This window comes from Scyliorhinus torazame, chromosome 12 (genome assembly GCF_047496885.1).
Source record: "Scyliorhinus torazame isolate Kashiwa2021f chromosome 12, sScyTor2.1, whole genome shotgun sequence".
Lineage (NCBI taxonomy): Eukaryota > Metazoa > Chordata > Chondrichthyes > Carcharhiniformes > Scyliorhinidae > Scyliorhinus > Scyliorhinus torazame.
Window position 1 is genome coordinate 73,149,431 of NC_092718.1, and position 22,146 is coordinate 73,171,576.

A 22,146-nucleotide genomic window follows, 5' to 3' on the forward strand; every position below is an offset into this window, starting at 1 on the left:
GGAAGAGATCACACCTGCTGCTGGCACCCTTTGATACAGGTTTGCCAACCCGTGCAGCGAAATTCATACTTACAACATAATGGCAACAGCAACAACTGGAGCAAGAGAATCCTGAATCAATTCAGCTTGCTGCTCAATAATAAATAGTATCCATGCTCACATGCATTCTCCTCATCAAACACTCTAAGGACAGGTACAGCATGGGGTTAAATACAGAGTAAAGCTCCCTCTACACTGTCCCCATCAGTGAGTCCCAGGACCGGTTTAGCACAGGGTTATAGAATCATAGAATCTCTACAATGCAGGCCAGTCAGCCATCAGGTCCGCACCGACCTTTTAAAGAGCACCCTACCTAGGATCAGGCCCCCATCCAATCCCCGTAACTCCGCCTAATATTTTCCACTTTATGGGGCAATTTAGCATGGTCAATCCACCTAACCTGCACGTTTGGTCTGTGAGATAAACCAGAGTACCCAGAGGGAACCCACACAGACACGAGGTGAACATCCTAACCAAAGAGAACATGGTGGTGCAGTGGTTAACACTGCTGCTTCAGAGCACCAAGGACCCAGGTTCAATCCCGGACCCGGGTCACTGTACGTGTGGAGTTTGCACATTCTCCCCATATCTGCGTGGAAGTCACGTCCCCACAACCCAGAAAGATATACAGGGTAGGTGAATTGTGCCTTAATTAGGTACTGTAAATTAAAAAGGACACACAAACTCCAGTCACCCAAGGCCAGAATTGAACCCAAGTACCGGGCGCTGTAAGGCAGCAGTGCTAACCCCTGTGCCACCTCATACAGAGTAAATCTCCCTCGAACCAGTCCCCAATAAGCACTCCCAAGATAGGGACAAGTGAGTTACATACAGAGTAAAGCTCCCTCTACAGTGTCCCCATCAAACACTCCCAGGACAGGTACAGCACGGGGCTAGATACAGAGTAAAGCGCCCTCTACACTGTCCCCATCAAACACTCCCAGGACAGGTACAGCACGGGGTTAGATACAGAGTAAAGCGCCCTCTACAGTGTCCCCATCAAACACTCCCAGGCAGGTACAGCACAGGGTTAGATACAGAGTAAAGCTCCCTCTACACTGTCCCCATCAAACTCTCCCGGGCCAGGTACAGCACGGGGTTAGATACAGAGTAAAGCTCCCTCTGCACTGTCCCCATTAAACTCTCCCAGGGGTTGGATACAGAGTAAAGCTCCCTCTGCACTGTCCCCATCAAACACTCCCAGGCAGGTACAGCACGGGGTTAGATACAGAGCAAAGCTCCCTCTACACTGTCCCCATCAAACACTACCAGGCAGGTACAGCACGGGGTTAGATACAGAGCAAAGCTCCCTCTACACTGTCCCCATCAAACACTCCCAGGACAGGTACAGCACGGGGTTAGATACAGAATAAAGCTCCCTCTGCACTGTTCCCATCAAACACTCCCAGGACAGGTACAGCACGGGGCTAGATACAGAGTAAAGCTCCTTCTACAATGTCCCCATCAAACGCTCCCAGGCAGGTACAGCACAGGGTTAGATACAGAGTAGAGCTCCCTCTGCACTGCCCCCATCAAACACTCCCAGGCAGGTACAGCACGGGGTTAGATACAGAGTAAATCTCCCTCTACACTGTCCCCATCAAACACTCCCAGGACAGGTACAGCACAGGGTTAGATACAGAGTAAAGCTCCCTCTACACTGTCCCCATCAAACACTCCCAGGCAGGTACAGCACAGGGTTAGATACAGAGTAAAGCTCCCTCTACACTTCCCCATCAAACACTCCCAGGACAGGTACAGCACAGGGTTAGATACAGAGTAAAGCTTCCTCTACACTGTCCCCATCAAACACTCCCAGGACAGGTACAGCACGGGGTTAGATACAGAGTAAAGCTCCCTCTACACTGTCCCCATCAAACACTCCCAGGACAGGTACAGCACAGGGTTAGATACACAGTAAAGCTCCCTCTACACTGTCCCCGTCAAACACTCCCAGGACAGGTACAGCACGGGGTTAGATACAGAGTAAAGCTTCCTCTACACTGTCCCCATCAAACACTCCCAGGACAGGTACAGCACGGGGTTACAATAGAATAGAACAATAGAACATTACAGCGCAGTACAGTCCCTTCAGCCCTCGATGTTGCGCCGACCTGTGAAACTGCTCTAAAGCCCATCTACACTATTCCCTTATTGTCCATATGTCTATCCAATGACCATTTGAATGCCCTTAGTGTTGGCGACACAGAGTAAAGCTCCCTCTGCACTGTCCCCATCAAACACTCCCAGGACAGGTACAGCACAGGGTTAGATACAGAGTAAAGCTCCCTCTACACTGTCCCCATCAAACACTCCCAGGACAGGTACAGCACAGGGTTAGATACAGAGTAAAGCTCCCTCTACACTGTCCACATCAAACACTCCCAGGACAGGTAGAGCACGGGGTTAGATACAGAGTAAAGCTCCCTCTACACTGCCCCATCAAACACTCCCAGGACAGGTACAGCACAGGGTTAGATACAGAGTAAAGCTCCCTCTGCACTGTCCCCATCAAACACTCCCAGGACAGGTACAGCACGGGGTTAGATACAGAGTAAAGCTCCCTCTACACTGTCCCCATCAAACACTCCCAGGACAGGTACAGCACGGGGATAGATACAGAGTAAAGCTCCCTCTGCACTGTCCCCATCAAACACTCTGAGGACAGGGACAGCACGGGGTTAGATACAGAGTAAAGCTCCCTCTACACTGTCCCCATCAAACACTCCCAGGACAGGTACAGCACGGGGTTAGATACAGAGTAAAGCTCCCTCTGCACTGTCCCCATCAAACACTCTGAGGACAGGTACAGCATGGGGTTAGATACAGAGTAAAGCTCCCTCTACACTGTCCCCATCAAACACTCTGAGGACAGGGACAGCACGGGGTTAGATACAGAGTAAAGCTCCCTCTACACTGTCCCCATCAAACACTCCCAGGACAGGTACAGCACGGGGTTAGATACAGAGTAAAGCTCCCTCTGCACTGTCCCCATCAAACACTCTGAGGACAGGTACAGCATGGGGTTAGATACAGAGTAAAGCTCCCTTTACACTGTCCCCATCAAACACTCCCGGGACAGGTACAGCACGGGGTTCGATACAGAGTAAAGCTCCCTCTACACTGCCCCATCAAACACTCCCAGGGCAGGTACAGCACGGGGTTAGATACAGAGTAAAGCTCCCTCCACACTCCACACTGGCAGGACAGGTACAGCACGGGATTAGATACAGAGTGAAGCTCCCTCTACACTGTCCCCATCAAACACTCCCAGGACAGGTACAGCACAGGGTTAGATACAGAGTAAAGCTCCCTCTGCACTGCCCCTGGTTGCAGGGTCTCTCAATCTTGCCCTCTCCCACCTGGTCTCATGTTACTGTTGCTCCTGATTCTCTCCCAGTCTCTGCCGTTGCTGCTGGATGGAGACACACACTACCACACGTGCCTTTGTAAGAAGGCCCCTGCACTTCCGGTCCTCCTCCTGCTACACCGCCCTCTGCAGCACAGGAGGCGGAATTGTAGCCGCTTCATTCACACCACCTTCTACAGCACCGGAGGAACTAGTCTCCGTCCACACTGCCATCGGCTGCGCTGGAGGAGGAACTGCAGCTTCTCCACCCACACCGCCGTCTGTTGCGCTGGAGGAGGAACTGCAACATCTCCACCTACACCGCCCTCTGCGGTAACGCAGTCGGAAATGCAGCTTCTGCAACGACACCGCTGTCTGCAGCACTGGAAGAGGAATTTTAGCCTATCCATCCACACCACCCCCTGCAGGCGTGGAGATGGAATTACAGCCACTCCATCTCCACCGCCCCCTGCAGGAGTGGAGCAGGTGACTATAATAACTGCAGTTTGGAGTGATTTTTTTTCTTTTTTTAAATAAATTTACAATCCACAATTATTTTTTTCCAATTGAGGGGCAATTTAGCATGGTCAATCCAGCTGGCCTGCACACCTTTTTGGGTGCAGGATTTTTTTGGGTTGTGGGGGTGAGACCCACGCAGACACGGGAAGAATGTGCAAACTCCATTCTTTGGTGTGGAGATGCCGGCGTTGGACTGGGGTGAGCACAGTACGAAGTCTTACAACACCAGGTTAAAGTCCAACAGGTTTGTTTCAATGTCACTAGCTTTCGGAGCGCTGCTCCTTCCTCAGGTGAATGAAGAGGTCTGTTCCAGAAACACATCTTTCGACAAATTCAAAGATGCCAAACAATGCTAGGAATGCGAGCATTAGCAGGTGATTAAATCTTTACAGATCCAGAGATGGGGTAACCCCAGGTTAAAGAGGTGTGAATTGTCTCAAGCCAGGACAGTTGGTAGGATTTCGCAGGCCAGATGGTGGGGGATGAATGTAATGTGACATGAATCCCAGGTCCCGGTTGAGGCCGCACTCATGTGTGCGGAACTTGGCTATAAGTTTCTGCTCGGCGATTCTGCGTTGTCGCGGGTCCTGAAGGCCGCCTTGGAGAACGCGGCCTTCAGGACTCGCGACATGAGTGCGGCCTCAACCGGGACCTGGGATTCATGTCACATTACATTCATCCCCCACCATCTGGCCTGCGAAATCCTACCAACTGTCCTGGCTTGAGACAATTCACACCTCTTTAACCTGGGGTTACCCCATCTCTGGATCTGTAAAGATTTAATCACCTGCTAATGCTCGCATTCCTAGCATTGTCTGGCATCTTTGAATTTGTCTATATATGTGTTTTTGGAACAGACCTCTTCATTCACCTGAGGAAGGAGCAGCGCTCCGAAAGCTAGTGACATCGAAACAAACCTGTTGGACTTTAACCTGGTGTTGTAAGACTTCGTACTCCATTCTTTGGGGCAGCACAGTAGCATAGTGGTTAGCACAATTGCTTCACAGCTCCAGGGTCCCAGGTTCGATTCCCGGCTTGGGTCACTGTCTGTGCGGAGACTGCACGTTCTCCCCGTGTGCGCGTGGGTTTCCTCCGGGTGCTCCGGTTTCCTCCCACAGTCCAAAGATGTGCAGGTTAGGTGGATTGGTCATGCTAAATTGCCCTGAGTGTCCAAAATGGCCCTTAGTGTTGGGTGGGGTAACTGGGTTGTGGGGATAGGGCGGAGATGTGGGCTTGGGTAGGGTGCTCTTTCCGGGAGCCGGTGCGGTCTCGATGGGCCGAATGGCCTCCTTCTGCACTGTAAATTCTATGATATTCCACATGGACAGTGACCCGGGGGCTGGGATCGAACGTGAGGCAATCAATGACGTGCTTGAGGGAACGTTGGAGTGATTGAAGGAACGTTGAGGAGGGGATTCTCAGGAAACGACCCCCAAAAATCGATGATGAGTGTCTGCAGTCTGGTTCCAGACACACCGGTCCTGTCCAATCCTGGCATCAACTGGTGCAAATCGACAGCGAACCCGGACTTTAAAATCCTCAAGCTTGTTTTCAAATCCTTTCCTGATCTCCTCACTGCCCACCCCATCTCTGTAACCTCCTCCAGCCCCTACAACCCTCCAAGATCTGTGCGCTCCTCCAATTCCGGCCTCTTGAGCATCCCCCGACCCCCATCGTTCCACCATTGGCGGCCGTGCCTTCAGCTGCCTGCGGCACTAAATTCTGGAAATCCCTCACTTTCAAAACCTCTCTGCCTCTCTCTTCTCCGTTAGACACTCCTTAAAATAGTTTCTCGACGTCTGTCTCAATGCCTGCTTACGTAGCTTGGTATTAAATGTTCAATTTACGCTCCTGTGAAGCATCTTGGGATATTTTGCTAGCTTTACTTGTTCTGTAAATACAAGTTGTCCGTATTTTCAAATTATTTTGGTTGTAATGAATACGGGAAGTTGGTATATATATCATATGTATCTGGTGCAGTAATGGTTAAAAGCCTGGGTCAGGGTGTGCATGTATCTGTTGCAGTAATATTTTTTAAAACCCTGGATTAATAGACAGACACAGTGGCTACAAAAGGTGCTATTAAGATGTCGTAAAAGTGAAATAATCATTCTTTCAAACCATGCTTACGTTTACAAAGGAGAGGCATAATAGGATTTTGTTGATTTTTGATGATTTCCGGGTAGTACAGAATTAGTCATTGGATGGGATTCTCCGGTTTCCCCAGCTGCATGTTTCTTGGCAGCACGCTGTTCGTTGGCGGCAGAATTCCAATATCCTGCCGATTATCAATGGGATTTCCCATGGTAAACACCGCACGCCACCGGGAACCCCGCAGGCGTGGGTGTGCTGCCGGAGCAGTCAGCTTTAGTTAGTTTTCTGGAACCTGTGAGTTGAGCAGCAGCTTTTGATAGAAGATGTCAGATTCAGCATTAATCGGACAGACAGGGATTAGTTTATTGAAAAGATCTCTTTCTTCAAGCAGTCTTTCAAAGAACTCTCTATCCAAAGAATGGCAAGTGACTGTGTGTTTGCTAACTTTATTTAAAAGTGTTTTTTGACCTATGCTGCGTTTTGTTTGATTGGAGATAAAAGAGGTATTAGTTAGGAGTTGAAGTGTTTTATTTTATTGTTAAGTATTGTTTAAGTCGTAACTGTAAGCTATATTTCTGTGATGTTATTTTAATCCCGCGTTAGTAATAATGTTTGTTTTAGTACACTGTATCCCTATTTGCATGTTGAATCACTCCTGGAGCAAAGTATCCTTTCCTCACTTTTACAAGTTGAACAAGAAAGTGTTGGGGTTCCTGTCCGGTATCCCAGCAAATGTTGGGGTCTGGTCCAGGATCATATTAGCGAGGTGTCTTTAGATTCTTCAAAGAATGATTGTCAGTAACGGTTCAAATTACGAAGAAGTTCATCTCGAGGTAATGTGAGCTGAATCCTCCCTACGCTAGAAAAGTGCACGTTCCTTCTCGTTATCCTATGCGGCCCCTTGATTTGAGAATGACGTCCGCTCAGGGTGGGAAGTTTCTGCCATGGGTCTTGATGAGGACAGATTCGCGACCCACAGACCTTCGAGCATGTGGGGCAGGACGTCACATAATGCAGTGAGATCTGGACTGCAGGATTTGTTTTCTTTCATCCAGTGTTTCTGCTCTCTTTGACTCACTGGTAAGAGGTTTGGATCAGTATGGTGCAGATTGATGGGACATTTTGTCACCATTTTGAATAATTGGTAGCAAGCTCCTGCCGGTCATTAATGGCAATGTTACGTTTGATGCCTCTTGTAATAAAGGCCAGCATTCCATTAGTGCGGTAAACCACGTTATTGTGTTCATTGTATTATATTCACTGTGCTGTGTTGTACATGCCTGGGCTTGTCCAGGTTGGCTCCGCCTGTGGTTCCTCCCCTCGGGGCTTCTGTATAAAAGTGGCAAGTCTCCGCCTCCGGACCCAGTTCGGGTCCAGAGGCAGGAGGCTTGCTGTTTAGTGTATTAAAGCCTGTTACGTTTATCACTCGTCGTCTATTATTGATGGTGTATCAATTTAATAGTCTAAACTTCTAAAGATGGACTCTTCACTCAAGATGAACTCCTCACTCAAGCCTGATCGCTTGCACCTGGACCCACAAGCAGCTGACGCTACAGAGACTTTTGAACACTGGCTAAGCTGCTTCGAGGAATACCTCGCGTCCTTCAATGAAGACTTCATGGACCTCCAGAAGAAGCAGGTCCTCCACGCACGGGTGAGCCCAAGAGTCTTTAACCTCATCAGGGACGCCCGCTCGTACGCGGAGGCGATAACGCTGCTAAAAGGACATTATGTGAAATCCATCAACCAGGTATATGCTAGGCACCTTCTCACCATGAGACGTCAACCCCTGGGGAATCACTCGCGGAATTCATATGCGCCTTGCGCATCCTGTTGAAACTGTGACTGCCGGCCGATATCAGCTACCCAGCACGCGGAGCTATTGATCAGGGACGCCTATGTCGCGGGCATGCACTCGAACTATATCCGCCAGCATTTATTAGAAGGGGGGACACTCAGCCTCCCAGAATCAGTCCAGCTCTCCAACTCATTGAAGGTGGCCTCCCAGAACATAGGGGCCTACACCTCCGACTGCGCGGCACCCTCATGGGCCTCATGGGTGCAGCCATCAACCGACCCGGGCGTGACGCAAGCCTACGCCGCGCAACGGCCCGCCAACGCCAGAGATCCAAAGTGCTACTTCTGCGGCCAGAATAATCACCCCTGGCGCTGTGCGGCAGCAGTGTTAACCACTGTGCCACCCATAAATGTATGATGATTGCAAAACAGGTTAAAAACAAGCACTTAGTTCACTACTGACACTCAATTCCCCCCCACTCACCCAAAATCTCCTTTATTGATTAGCTATGTAAAGGTACATTACAATGCAGTTCATAATGTGATACTGGTTTAATAGTTTTATGGGGCCCTGGGTATCTTACTCCACCTAGCAGACAGATTGCATCTATTTTCATTGCATTTAATCACTTTTTGATGTAGTTTCCAGTCTGTACAATGTTGAGGTCTTTGACAGTGACCAGCCTGTCCCATTGTGCCTCTACGGCAGCTGCCCCCAGCTTTAGTGCATCCCTCAGCACCTAGTCCTGGGCTATGGAATGCCTCGGTTGAGGACAACTCTATCCCCTGGACAACCAACAATATTCGGGCAGACTAAAGAGCCTCTCTCACCGAGCTGATGATCGTCCGCAGCAGCTGATCTTAGTCTTGGTGCGTGTCCCTGGGAATAGCCCTTAGAGCAGAGTCCCTGTGCTATGCTGCTCGGGATGATCCTCAACAAAAAACACCCCCCCCCAGACCTTCTTTACAAGGGCACATTCCACAAGCTTGTGGACAACTGTGTCTTCCCCAGCGCGGCCTCCTTGTGGCAGCGTCCGGATGGGGTGGGACTCCGGGCGTGTAGGAGGATCTGACGAAGAGGTCCTGCCTCAGCACCACCCAAGCCACGTCTGGTGATGAGACATTCTGTCAGACGGACAGTCTGCTCAGGAAACCGTCTGACAGGATAGAACTTTATTCACCATTCAATTAGATCACATATACATCCGAAGTCCGTTTCCTCAACTGTACTCCAAATCCCGATACCCCAAGCCTAAAGTCCACCCATCGAGAACATAGCGTTGATCTGTACGCTAACCTCTGCCTGCCTCTCCTCCCTCCCTCCATCAGCCTCTCCTCCTACCCTCCATCAGCCTCTCCCCCCTCCCTCCCTCCCTCCATCAGCCTCTCCCCCCTCCCTCCCTCCATCAGCCTCTCCTCCCTCCCTCCATCAGCCTCTCCTCCCTCCCTCCATCAGCCTCTCCTCCCTCCCTCCATCAGCCTTGCCTCCCTCCCTCCATCTGCCTCTCCTCCCTCCCTACCTACAACTGCCTCTCCAACCTCTCCTCCCTCCATCTGCCTCTCCAACCTCACCTTCCTTCCCTCTGCCTCTCCTCACCCTCCCTCCCTCCACCTCCACACCCTCCCTCCATCCACCTCACCCTCCCTTCCTCCTCTGCCCGTCTCTCCTCCCACCCCTTCGCCTGCCCTGTCCGACAGTGCTGCACGTTGGCAGTTCTGATGCGACAGTGCAGCACTCCCTCAGTACTGACCCTCCGACAGGGCGGCGCGCCCTCAGTACTGACCCTCCGACAGTGCAGCACTCCCTCAGTACTGACCCTCTGACAGTGCAGCACTCCCTCAGTACTGACCCTCCGACAGTGTAGCACTCCCTCAGTACTGACCCTCCGACAGTGCGGCACACCCTCAGTACTGACCCTCCGACAGTGCAGCACTCCCTCAGTACTGACCCTCCGACAGTGCAGCACTCCCTCAGTACTGACCCTCTGACAGTGCAGCACTCCCTCAGTACTGACCCTCTGACAGTGCAGCACTCCCTCAGTACTGACCCTCCGACAGTGTAGCACTCCCTCAGTACTGACCCTCTGACAGTGCAGCACTCCCTCAGAACTGACCCTCCGACAGGGCGGCGCGCCCTCAGTACTGACCCTCTGACAGTGCAGCACTCCCTCAGTACTGACCCTCCAACAGGGCGGCGCTCCCTCAGTACTGACCCTCTGACAGTGCAGCACTCCCTCAGTACTGACCCTCCGACAGTGCAGCACTCCCTCAGTACTGACCCTCCGACAGGGCGGCATGGTAGCGCAGTGGTTAGCACTTCTGCATCACGGCACCAAGGACCCAGGCTCCATCCCAGCTCCGGGTCACTATCCATGTGGAGTTTGCACATTCTCCCAGTGTCTGCGTGGGTCTCACCCTCACAACCCAAAGATGTGCAAGGGAGGTGGATTGGCCAGGCTAAATTGACTCTTAATTGGAAGAAAAAGAATTGGGTACTCTAAATTTGAAAAAAAGAACAGAATCTCTGACAGTGCAGCACTCCCTCAGTACTGACCCTCCGACAACGTGGTGCTCACTCAGTACTGACCCTCCGACAACGTGGTGCTCCCTCAGTACTGACCCTCCGACGTGGTGCTCCCTCAGTACTGACCCTCCGACGTGGTGCTCCCTCAGTACTGACCCTCCGACGTGGTGCTCCCTCAGTACTGACCCTCCGACAACGTGGTGCTCCCTCAGTACTGACCCTCCGACGTGGTGCTCCCTCAGTACTGACCCTCCGACAACGTGGTGCTCACTCAGTACTGACCCTCCGACAACGTGGTGCTCCCTCAATACTGACCCTCCGACGTGGTGCTCCCTCAGTACTGACCCTCTGACGTGGTGCTCCCTCAGTACTGACCCTCCGACGTGGTGCTCCCTCAGTACTGACCCTCCGACAACGTGGTGCTCCCTCAGTACTGACCCTCCGACAACGTGGTGCTCCCTCAGTACTGACCCTCCGACAACGTGGTGCTCACTCAGTACGGGCCCTCCGACAACGTGGTGCTCACTCAGTACTGACCCGCCAACGTGGTGCTCCCTCAGTACTGACCCTCCGACGTGGTGCTCCCTCAGTACAGACCCTCCGACAACGTGGTGCTTGCTCAGTACTGACCCTCTGACGTGATGCTCCCTCAGTACTGACCCTCCGACAACGTGGTGCTCCCTCAGTACTGACCGACAACGTGGTGCTCACTCAGTACTGACCCTCCCGACAACGTGGTGCTCCCTCAGTACTGACCCTCCGACAACCTGGTGCTCCCTCAGTACTGACCCTCCGACAACGTGGTGCTCCCTCAGTACTGACCCTCCGCCAACGTGATGCTCCCTCATTACTGACCCTCTGCCAATGTGGTGCTCCCTCAGTACTGACCCTCCGACAGCGTGGTGCTCCCTCAGTACTGACCCGCCAACGTGGTGCGCCCTCAGTACTGACCCTCCGACAACGGGGTGCTCCCTCAGTACTGACCCTCCGACAACGTGGTGCTCCCTCAGTACTGACCCGCCAACGTGGTGCTCCCTGAGTACTGACCCTCCGACAACGTGGTGCTCCCTCAGTACTGACCCGCCGACAGCGAGGTGCTCCCCCAGTACTGACCCGCCGACAGCGAGGTGCTCCGCCAGTACTGACCCTCTGGCAGTGCGACACCCACTCAGTACTGACCCTCCCGGCAGTGTGGTGCTCCCTCAGTACTGACCCTCCCGGCAGTGTGGTGCTCCCTCAGTACTGACACTCCAACAGTGCATCGCTCCCTTAGTACTGACCCTCCAACAATGCAGCACTCCCTCAGTACTGACCCTGACAGTGCGGCACTCCCTCAGTCGTCAAACTGGACTGGTTCGATAGGGGTGTGCCTGCGTGGTCGTGCCTGGCACCTGTCAGAATTCGGAGTGAGATGTTCTCCTGGGACTGTGACATCCAGGCGCCGAGAGTTAACACAATGAGCTGATCGATGCGACCGATGGGACATTGTTCCAAATAATCACCTTTATTTCCAAAAGTTATAAAACAACATTTCAGCAATCAGATATCCTCCATCTCTCGTGGCCAGTGAACAGGATCTGTTAGGAGACAATTCTGTCCAGTCGCCAAGCTGATGGGAGAGGGGTGTCCAGAAATTTCGGTCAGGCACCGTGCAGAGTGCTTCAGAGCCCGGCAGGTCGCTATCAGCAGGGTAAGTTGGAGTGGGTCTCTCCCGGAGACTGCACCAGACCCCAATGAATTAGCCCGTTCCACTTGTGAATCCATCCCTGGACATTGTGTCCGTGATGCTTGACCCAGGGTAACACGAACTGGGCAGGCTGTTCCCACCTAAAAACAACACACACACACAGTCATGCACAACGTGCCCGTAGTCCTCCTTCCAAAGATCCCCACATATTTATCCACTGCGAGATTGCACCCCTCCCCTCAAAATGGTCTGTGCCCTCTCCCCTCCCTCTGCATTAACCTCAGGTGCATATGAGGGGGGGTTCAGCTTGTGCGGAGAGACTGGGATCATTCTCCGCCAGGCAGAAAAGGGCAGTGGTGTGACTGAATCGAGATGTTCAAAATCATGAGGGGGTTTGGGTAGAGTCGATAAGGAGGAAGTGTTTCCCAGCGGCAGGAGGCTCGGTATCCCGAGGGGACACATCGAGGAGAATCCGGGGGGGGGGGGGGGGGGGGGAGATGAGGGGAATTTTTATTTTACACACAGCGAGTTGTAATGATCAGGCAGTGGGGACAATAGGAAAGATCTTTCACATAGCACAGACAGGATGGATCGAACAGCCTCCTCCCGCGCTGGGTGGGTGAGCCGATCTTTCTGGCTGATTTGTTTAAACTATAAATTTCAAGTACCCAATTATTTTTTTCCAATTAAGGGGCAATTTAGCGTGGCCAATCCACCCACTCTGCACATCTTTGGGTTTTGGGGTGAGACCAACGCAGACAGGGGGGGAATGTGCAAACTTCACACGGACAGTGACCCAGGGCCGGAATTCAAACCCGGATCCTCGGCGCCGTGAGGCAGCAGTGCTAACCACTGTGCCACCAGATTCTGGTTAATTCTGGGCTGCTTGAAATCCTGCGGCTCCAGAGGAATTGCCGCGGTGAGGGGAGGGCTCACAAGCTTAGTACGATTTACCCTGCACGGGAGTTGGGCATTGCTTGCTGGGTTGGCGTCCGTTGCCCATGCCAAACTGCCACCCTCCCTCCCTCCCAGGCCCCCCCAACCGCCCTTACCAGTCGTGAACGTCATTGCGCAGCCGATCAGTAAACTCAACTGCCTGACTGCACTTATTCAGGAGTTTGTGAATGTTCGGAATTGATGTCTTCTCGCACTCCTCGGTCAGCTGCTGGATCCGCCCAATCAGAGCTGGTGAGGCACAGCACAAAGAAAGATGGTCAGATTCATGGCGGACGTTGAGTGGCTGCTGCGGGTCATTACCATTCTCGTCTCAGAATCAGAAGGTCACAGGTTTGATTCCCCATCCCAGCATCCAGGAGAATGCTGTCCAGAACCGAGGGAGCGCTGGGATTTGGGAAGGCCAGTACATAGGGAGTGCTGCACTGTCAGAGGGTCTGTACTGAGTGTCATGTGAGAGTACCTTTAAGAAATGGGTGTGTATATAAATATCTGTAGAGTATTTTTAAGAAATGGGTGTTTATTACTGCAGTGATGTCAGAGTGGGTGGAGCTGGGCTGTCTGTCAGCTTTTTACTTTCGTTTTAGGCTGTTTGCTGCAGGGTGTGTTTTAATTTTGTTTTCAGGGTTGGAGCTGAAGCCAGACAAAGCAGGTGTACTGCTGTTCTCTCTGCCATGAAATGACTATCTCTTGATCATTTGGTGAATTCCGAATTATAAATGTTTTCAGTAGTGAATGTAAACCTATCTTTTGTCTTCTGGATGTTGTTTGGGAAGTTATTAAGGATTACTTAGTGTTGTAGTCTTTGGGGGATGTATTTGAATTAATAGTTGCTAAGATCTTCACTATGTTTTAAAAAGGTTAACTTGCTTTAAAAAATACTTTTCCATTTCTGCTGTACCACACCTGTAGAGTGGGCCATGTGCTCCCCATACCACAATCTATTGAAAGTTGTGTGTCAGGTGAACTCCATGATACACTTTGGGGTTCTCTAAACCCTGACCCATAACATGAGTGAGTGCTACACTGTCAGAGGGACAGTACTGAGGGAGTGCTGCACTGTCAGACGGGCTGTACTGAGGGAATGCTACACTGTCAGAGGGTCAGTTCTGCAGTGCCGGAGGGTCAGTACTGAGGGAGTGCTGCAGTTTCGGAGGGTCAGTACTGAGGGAGTGCTGCAGTGTCGGAGGGTCAGTACTGAGGGAGTGCTGCAGTGCCGGAGGGTCAGTACTGAGGGAGTGCTGCAGTGCCGGAGGGTCAGTACTGAGGGAGTGCTGCAGTTTCGGAGGGTCAGTACTGAGGGAGTGCTGCAGTGTCGGAGGGTCAGTACTGAGGGAGTGCTGCAGTGCCGGAGGGTCAGTACTGAGGGAGTGCTGCAGTGTCGAAGGGTCAGTACTGAGGGACTGCTGCAGTGCCCTTTACATAAGATATTAAACTGAGTTTTCATTTTTTCTCCCGACAATAATTATTTTATTACGTAGACGTATTCTCGGTTGTTCAGTGAGGCAAGGGAGGAGATGGTTGAGGTTTTGACACCAATTTTCAAATCCTCTCTCGCCAAAGGTGTGGTGCAGAGGCCAGGAGGACAGAATATGTGGTGCCATTATTCAAGAAGGGACGTAGGGAAAAAACAAGTAATTACATGCCAGTCAGTCTAACATCAGTGAAACTATTGGAAAAAACTCTGAGGGACAGAATTAATCTCCAGTTAGCGAGGCAAAGATTAAACAAGGATAATCAGCATGGCTTCGTCAAGGGGAGGCCATGTCGAACAAAATTGCTGGAATTTGTCAAGGAGGTGACTGGGTGTGTCGATGAGGACAGTACAGTTGCTGGACTCTGCATGAACTTCAGGAAGGCTTTTGACAAGGTCTCGCATTGGAGGCTGGCCAAGTAGGCAAGAGCCCAAGGGATCTAGGGCAATTTGGGAAATTGGATCCAAAATTGGCTTAGTGGCAAGAGGGTGATGGTCGAAGGTTGATTTTGTGACTGGGAGCCTGCAGTGTCCACGAGGACTGTGCTGGGTCCCTGTTTGTAATGTATATTAATGATTCAGACGGGAATGTGGGAGGTTACGATCAGCAAGTTCACAGATGACAAAAATTGGCGGTGTGGTAAATAGCGAGGAGGGAAGCTTTAGATTCCAGGACAATATAGATGGGTTGGTCAGATGGGCAGAACAGCGGCAAATGTTATTTAACCCTGAAAGTGTGAGGTGATGCACTTTGGGAGGACGGACAATGCAAGGGAATACACAATAAACGGTAGGACGCGAGGAAGTAGAGAACCAGAGGGACCTTGGGGTGTATGTCCACAGATCCCTGAAGGCAGTGGGACAGGTAGATAAGGTGGTTAAGAAAGCATATGGGACTTCCGGGTGCGGCGATGACCAGCTGAGTCGCACGTTTCGGCAGCTCCCGGTGGAACGGACTTTTGGGCTCTTGATAGGAGCCCCAACGGCAATTTTAACGGCTAAAAACATCGTGCGGTAAACCAGAAGGGAATTCCCCCTGGACACGGATGGAAAAAGGAGAGGAAAGTGGCCGGATTGCAGCGGATCCTTTGGAACAGCGGCAAGGAAGGCAAGCAAAAACCAAGATGGCGTCGGAAGGTGGCAGTTTCATATGGGGCCCTGAACAACAAGAGTTCTTGAAATGCTGCGTGGAGGAGATAAAAAAGGAAATGAAGAAAGAGCTGTTGGCCCCGATACTACAGGCGATCGAAGGGCTAAAGGAGGAACAAAAGACCCAGGAGCAGGAGCTTCGGGTCGTGAAGGCGAAGGCAGCCGAGAATGAGGACGATATACAGGGCCTGGTGGTGAAGACGGAGATACAGGAGGCACATCAGAAACGATGTGTGGAGAGGTTGGAGGCACTGGAAAACAACGCAAGGAGGAACAACCCGAGGATTCTTGGTCTTCCTGAAGGTGTGGAGGGGGCGGACGTCGGGGCATATGTGAGCACGATGCTGCACTCGTTAATGGGAGCGGAGGCCCCAACGGGTCCGTTGGAGGTGGAGGGAGCGTACAGAGTTATGGTGCGAGGATCGAGAGCAGGAGAAACTCCCAGAGCCATAGTGGTGAGATTCCTCCGTTTTAAGGATAGAGAAATGGTCCTTAGATGGGCGAAGAAAACTCGGTGCAGTAAATGGGAGAACGCGGTGATCCGCGTTTATCAAGACTGGAGTGCGGAGGTGGCGAGAAGGAGGGCGAGCTTTAATCGGGCCAAGGCGGTGCTTCATAAAAGGAAGATAAAATTTGGAATGCTGCAACCAGCAAGACTGTGGGTCACATATCAAGGGAGGCACCACTACTTTGAGACGGCGGATGAAGCGTGGACTTTTATTGTAGAAGAAAAACTGGAATGAGTGGACTATTATAAAGAACGTCTGGACAAAGTGGTGGGGCGAATGTGGGGGGCAAAGAGGGGTTTAATGTTCTAATCCTGCGGTATGGTAACTTTTCTCTCTCCCACAGGTGGTGATGGGGGGAGGTGGGGAGGGAGAGGAGATGGGGCGTTGGCCATGGGGGGCGGGGCCAAGGGAGAAGCGCGGGCTTGGTTCCCGCGCTATGATAATCATGGCGGGAATAGAGAAGCAGGAAGGAGGGGGCGTCGCACGGTGCGAGCCGTGGTCACGGGGGGAAGCCGAGGTCAGCCAGAGTTTGCTGACTTCTGGGAGCAACATGGGGGGAGTAATTACGCTAGCGGGGGGTCTAGCGGGGGGGTGGCAGGGGGGAATTACTGGGTTGCTGCTGCTGGGGAAAGGGGGGAGTGGGTACGGGAGAGGATGGGCGGGGGGGCACCGCCTGGGGGAGATACAGCTGCGTGGGAACTGGGTGAGAAGCTGGAAAAAGATGATGGCTAATCGGCAAGGGGGGGGGGGGGGCGGGGTGGGAAGCCCCCCAACTCGGCTGATCACGTGGAACGTGAGAGGGCTCAACGGGCCGATAAAGAGGGCACGGGTACTCGCACACCTTAAGAAACTTAAAGCAGATGTGGTTATGTTACAGGAAACGCACCTGAAACTGATAGACCAGGTTAGGCTGCGCAAAGGATGGGTGGGGCAGGTGTTCCATTCGGGGCTGGATGCGAAAAACAGGGGGGTGGCTATATTAGTGGGGAAGCGGGTAATGTTCGAGGCAAAGACTATAGTGGCGGATAACGGGGGCAGATACGTGATGGTGAGTGGCAAACTACAGGGAGAGATGGTGGTTTTGGTAAACGTGTATGCCCCGAACTGGGATGATGCCAATTTTATGAGGCGAATGCTAGGACGCATTCCGGACCTAGAGACGGGAAAGCTGATAATGGGGGGAGACTTTAACACGGTGTTGGAACCAGGGCTGGATAGGTCGAAGTCCAGGACTGGTAGGAGGCCGGCAGCAGCCAAGGTGCTTAAGGATTTTATGGAGCAGATGGGAGGTGTGGACCCGTGGAGATTCAGTAGACCTAGGAGTAAGGAGTTCTCGTTTTTCTCCTATGTCCATAAAGTCTATTCGCGCATAGACTTTTTTGTGCTGGGTAGGGCATTGATCCCGAAGGTGAGGGGAACGGAATATACGGCTATAGCCATTTCGGATCATGCCCCACATTGGGTGGACTTGGAGATAGGGGAGGAAACAGGAGGGCGCCCACCCTGGAGAATGGACATGGGACTAATGGCGGATGAGGGGGTGTGTCTAAGGGTGAGGGGATGTATTGAAAAGTACTTGGAACTCAATGACAATGGGGAGGTCCAGGTGGGAGTGGTCTGGGAGGCATTGAAGGCGGTGGTTAGGGGGGAGCTGATATCAATAAGGGCACATAAAGGGAAGCAGGAGAGTAAGGAACGGGAGCGGTTGCTGCAAGAACTTTTGAGGGTGGACAGACAATATGCGGAAGCACCGGAGGAGGGATTGTACAGGGAAAGGCAAAGGCTGCATGTGGAATTTGACTTGCTGACTACAGGCACTGCAGAGGCACAATGGAGGAAGGCGCAGGGTGGACAGTATGAATATGGGGAGAAGGCGAGCAGATTGCTGGCACACCAATTGAGGAAAAGGGGAGCAGCGAGGGAAATAGGGAGAGTGAGGGACGAGGAAGGAGAGATGGAGCGGGGAGCGGAGAGAGTGAATGAAGTGTTCAGGACATTTTATAAAAAATTATATGAAGCTCAACCCCCGGATGGGAGGGAGAGAATGATGGACTTTTTGGATCGGCTGGAAATTCCCAAGGTGAAAGAGCAGGAAAGGGTGGGACTGGGAGCACAGATCGAGGTAGAAGTGGTGAAAGGAATTAGGAACATGCAGACGGGAAAGGCCCCGGGACCGGACGGATTCCCAGTTGAATTCTACAGAAAATATTTGGACTTGCTCGCCCCGGTACTGACGAGGACCTTTAACGAGGCAAAGGAAAGGGGACAACTGCCCCCGACTATGTCTGAAGCAACGATATCGCTTCTCTTAAAGAAGGAAAAGGACCCGCATTGCAGACCAATTTCCCTCCTAAATGTGGATGCCAAGGTCCTGGCCAAGGTAATGGCAATGAGAATAGAGGAATGTGTCCCGGGGGTGGTTCACGAGGACCAAACTGGGTTTGTGAAGGGGAGACAGTTGAACACGAATATACGGAGGCTGTTAGGGGTAATGATGATGGCCCCACCAGAGGGTGAAACGGAGATAGTAGTGGCGATGGACGCCGAGAAAGCATTTGATAGAGTGGAATGGGATTATTTGTGGCAGGTGTTGAGGAGATTTGGTTTTGGAGAGGGGTATGTTAGATGGGTGCAGCTATTGTATAGGGCCCCAGTGGCGAGTGTGGTCACGAATGGACGGGGATCGGCATATTTTCGGCTCCATAGAGGGACAAGGCAGGGATGTCCTCTGTCCCCATTACTGTTTGCACTGGCGATTGAGCCACTGGCGATAGCGCTGAGGGGTTCCAAGAGATGGAGGGGAGTACTTAGGGGAGGAGAAGAACACCGGGTATCTCTGTATGCGGATGATTTGCTACTATATGTGGCGGATCCGGCGGAGGGGATGCCAGAAATAATGCGGATACTTGGGGAGTTTGGGGATTTTTCAGGGTATAAATTGAACATGGGGAAGAGTGAACTGTTTGTGGTGCATCCAGGGGAGCAGAGTAGAGAAATAGAGGACCTACCGTTGAGGAAGGTAACAAGAGACTTTCGTTACCTGGGGATCCAGATAGCTAAGAACTGGGGCACATTGCACAGGCTAAATTTAACGCGGTTGGTGGAACAGATGGAGGAAGATTTCAAGAGATGGGATATGGTAGCCCTGTCAATGGCAGGGAGGGTGCAGGCGGTTAAGATGGTGGTCCTCCCGAGATTCCTCTTTGTGTTTCAGTGCCTCCCGGTGGTGGTCAGGAAGGCTTTTTTTAAAAGGATAGAAAAGAGTATCATGGGTTTTGTTTGGGCCGGGAAGACTCAGAGAGTGAGGAAGGGATTCTTACAGCGTAGTAGGGATAGGGGGGGGCTGGCACTACCGAGCCTAAGTGAGTACTATTGGGCCGCTAATATTTCAATGGTGAGTAAGTGGATGGGAGAGGAGGAGGGGAGCGGCGTGGAAGAGATTAAAGAGGGCGTCCTGTAGGGGGACCAGCCTGCAGGCTATGGTGACAGCCCTATTGCCGTTCTCACCGAGGAACTACACCACAAGCCCGGTGGTGGTAGCTACACTGAAGATTTGGGGACAGTGGAGACGACATAGGGGAAAGACTGGAGCATTGGGGGGGTCCCCGATAAGAAACAACCATAGGTTTGCCCCGGAGGGAATGGATGGGGGATATGGAATGTGGCAAAGAGCAGAATAACGCAACTGAAAGATCTATTTGTGGATGGGAAGTTCGCAAGTCTGGGAGCGCTGACCGAGAAATATGGGTTGCCCCAAGGGAATGCATTCAGGTATATGCAATTGAGGGCTTTTGCGAGGCAACAGGTGAGGGAATTTCCGCAGCTCCCGACACAAGAGGTGCAGGACAGAGTGATCTCAAAGAAATGGGTGGGGGATGGTAAGGTGTCAGATATATATAGGGAAATGAGGGACGAAGGGGAGACTATGGTGGATGAACTAAAAGGGAAATGGGAAGAAGAGCTAGGGGAGGAGATCGAGGAGGGGCTGTGGGCAGATGCCCTAAGCAGGGTAAACTCGTCGTCCTCGTGTGCCAGGCTAAGCCTGATTCAGTTTAAGGTATTACACAGGGCACATATGACTGGAACACGGCTCTGTAAATTTTTTGGGGTGGAGGATAGGTGTCGCGAGGTGCTCGAGAAGCCCAGCGAACCATACCCATATGTTTTGGTCATGCCCGGCACTACAGGGGTTTTGGATGGGGGTGACAAAGGCGCTTTCAATAAGTAGGAGGAGTCCGGGTCGAACCAAGCTGGGGGTTGGCTATATTTGGGGTTGCACAAGAGCCGGGAGTGCAGGAGGCGAGAGAGGCCGATGTTTTGGCCTTTGCGTCCCTAGTAGCCCGGCGCAGGATATTGTTAATGTGGAAAGAAGCCAAGCCCCCGGGGGTGGAGACCTGGATAAATGACATGGCGGGGGTCATAAAGCTAGAGCGGATTAAGTTCGTCCTAAGGGGGTCGGCTCAAGGGTTCACCAGGCGGTGGCAACCGTTCGTCGAATATCTTGCGGATAGATAGATGGGGGAAAAAAGAAGGCAGCAGCAGCAGCCCAGGATTTTGGGGGGGGGGGGGGGGTGTAGCTTGTGACAAGGCAGTTGCCAATTAGGGTTAGTTTTCATTTTTGTTATTTAATATTTATTTATTTTTTGTTTTTTGTTTATATAAAATAGGTCATTGTTATCTGTGTTGTTATAAGGTTGTGTAAAGGATGCACAATGTACTGTGTTGGTTGACCAAAAATTTTCAATAAAATTTTATAAAAAAAAAAAGAAAGCATATGGGATACTTGCCTTTATTAACCGAGGCATAGATTATAAGAACAGAAAGGTTTTGATGGAGCTGTGGTTAGGCCACAGCTGGAGTACTGTGTGCAGTTCTGGTCACCGCACTATAGGAAGAATGCGATTGCATTGGAGAGGGTGCAGAGGAGATTCACCAGGACGTTGCCTGGGATGGAACATTTCAGGCTTGGTTAGGCTGGGGTTGTTATCCCTGGAGCAGAGGTGAGGGGGCACCTTGTCGAGGTGTGCAAAATTATGAGGGGCAAAGGGTGGACAGGAAGAAACCTTTCTCCTTAGTAAAAGGGGACAATAACTAGGTTTAACATAAGGGGCATAGATTCAACTTGAGGGGCAGGAAATTTAGCAAGGATTTGAGGAATAAAGTTTTCACCCAGAGGGTGGTTGGAATCTGGAACTCGCATCCTGAAAGCCATCAATATTTAAGAAGCATTAGATTAGCACCTGAAAGGCCACAGCACACAAGGCTATGGACTGGGTGCTGGAAAATGCGATTAGAATGGATAGGTGCTTGATGGCTGGCACACATGCGATGGGCCGAAGGGCCTGTCTGTCAGCTTTTATTTTGCATCATTACAGAGCAGGGTTGGGGTTGGTGGGGAACCAAGTTCTTGGTGGTGTCCCAGGACCAATATTCATTCCCCTCCCCCACTTACCGTCTGCGTCAGTGACCGGCGTGATGCTGCACCGTCTCTGTAGGGCTTGCAGGGCGTCTTGCTGCTGCTGCAGGATTACCCGCACAAACAGGGCCTCCATCTTCAGGCTGGCCGCTCCCTCCAACAGGTACTCCGGAGCCTGAAGCAGTAAGACGGAAGAGTCAGTTTGACAGGAGAGTAGAGCGGGCAATAGAACAACTTTAACTGGGCCTCAGGCGATTGGCGCTGGGAGCATTCAGTTCAATTCCAGGCCTATTGCATTTCGAGAGGGCCTTGGATGAGGGATTCGAGAGGGAAGTTTAGTGCAACGGTCCCGGGGATGACGGGGCTCCCGTTTATGTGGAGAGCCTGGGATTGTTCTCCTCAGAGCGGGGAGGGTTAAGGGGGAAGACTGAATCGAGAAGTTCAAAACAATGAGAGGGGGTTTTGGACAGAGTCGATGAGGAGAAAGTATTCGCCAGCGGCGGGAGGCTCGGTAACCAGAGGGGACACAGATCGAAGAGAATTGGGAAAAGAACCAGGAAAGTGTGGGGGGGGGTGAAGATGAGGAGAATTTTTATTTCACACACAGCGCATTGTTGTGATCTGGAAGGTGCTGC

The 22,146-nt window shown here is 51.8% G+C and overlaps 2 protein-coding genes across 2 annotated transcripts in view; both read right to left on the bottom strand.

The window, feature by feature from the left end:
• fbl (fibrillarin) overlaps positions 1–3,540 on the bottom strand; it is a 35,087-nt gene extending 31,547 nt beyond the window's left edge. Inside the window, exon 1 of the mRNA XM_072468866.1 lies at positions 3,402–3,540. Coding sequence (XP_072324967.1) covers positions 3,402–3,411 — 10 coding nt within the window. The 5' untranslated portion in view covers positions 3,412–3,540. The remainder of the gene's footprint in view (positions 1–3,401) is intronic.
• Positions 3,541–11,805: 8,265 nt separating this feature from the next.
• Positions 11,806–21,707, bottom strand: haus5 (HAUS augmin-like complex, subunit 5). The gene is made up of 3 exons (XM_072470173.1): positions 21,548–21,707; positions 13,062–13,194; positions 11,806–12,149 (listed from the first exon to the last, which is right to left on the bottom strand). Exons 1-3 carry the CDS (start codon positions 21,645–21,647, stop codon positions 12,005–12,007), a joined length of 378 nt encoding a protein of 125 aa, XP_072326274.1. The 5' UTR covers positions 21,648–21,707; the 3' UTR covers positions 11,806–12,004.
• Positions 21,708–22,146: the final 439 nt, after the last annotated feature.

Bases quoted from the DNA above. Each gene is read 5' to 3' on its own strand.
- haus5 (XM_072470173.1), bottom strand. From the start codon at position 21,647: ATGGAGGCCCTGTTTGTGCGGGTAATCCTGCAGCAGCAGCAAGACGCC. The intron at 13,195-21,547 runs GTAAGTGGGGGA...GTGCCTCACCAG, and splicing joins GCCGGTCACTGACGCAGACG to CTCTGATTGGGCGGATCCAG. The intron at 12,150-13,061 runs GTAAGGGCGGTT...TGTTGTTTTTAG, and splicing joins CGCAATGACGTTCACGACTG to GTGGGAACAGCCTGCCCAGT.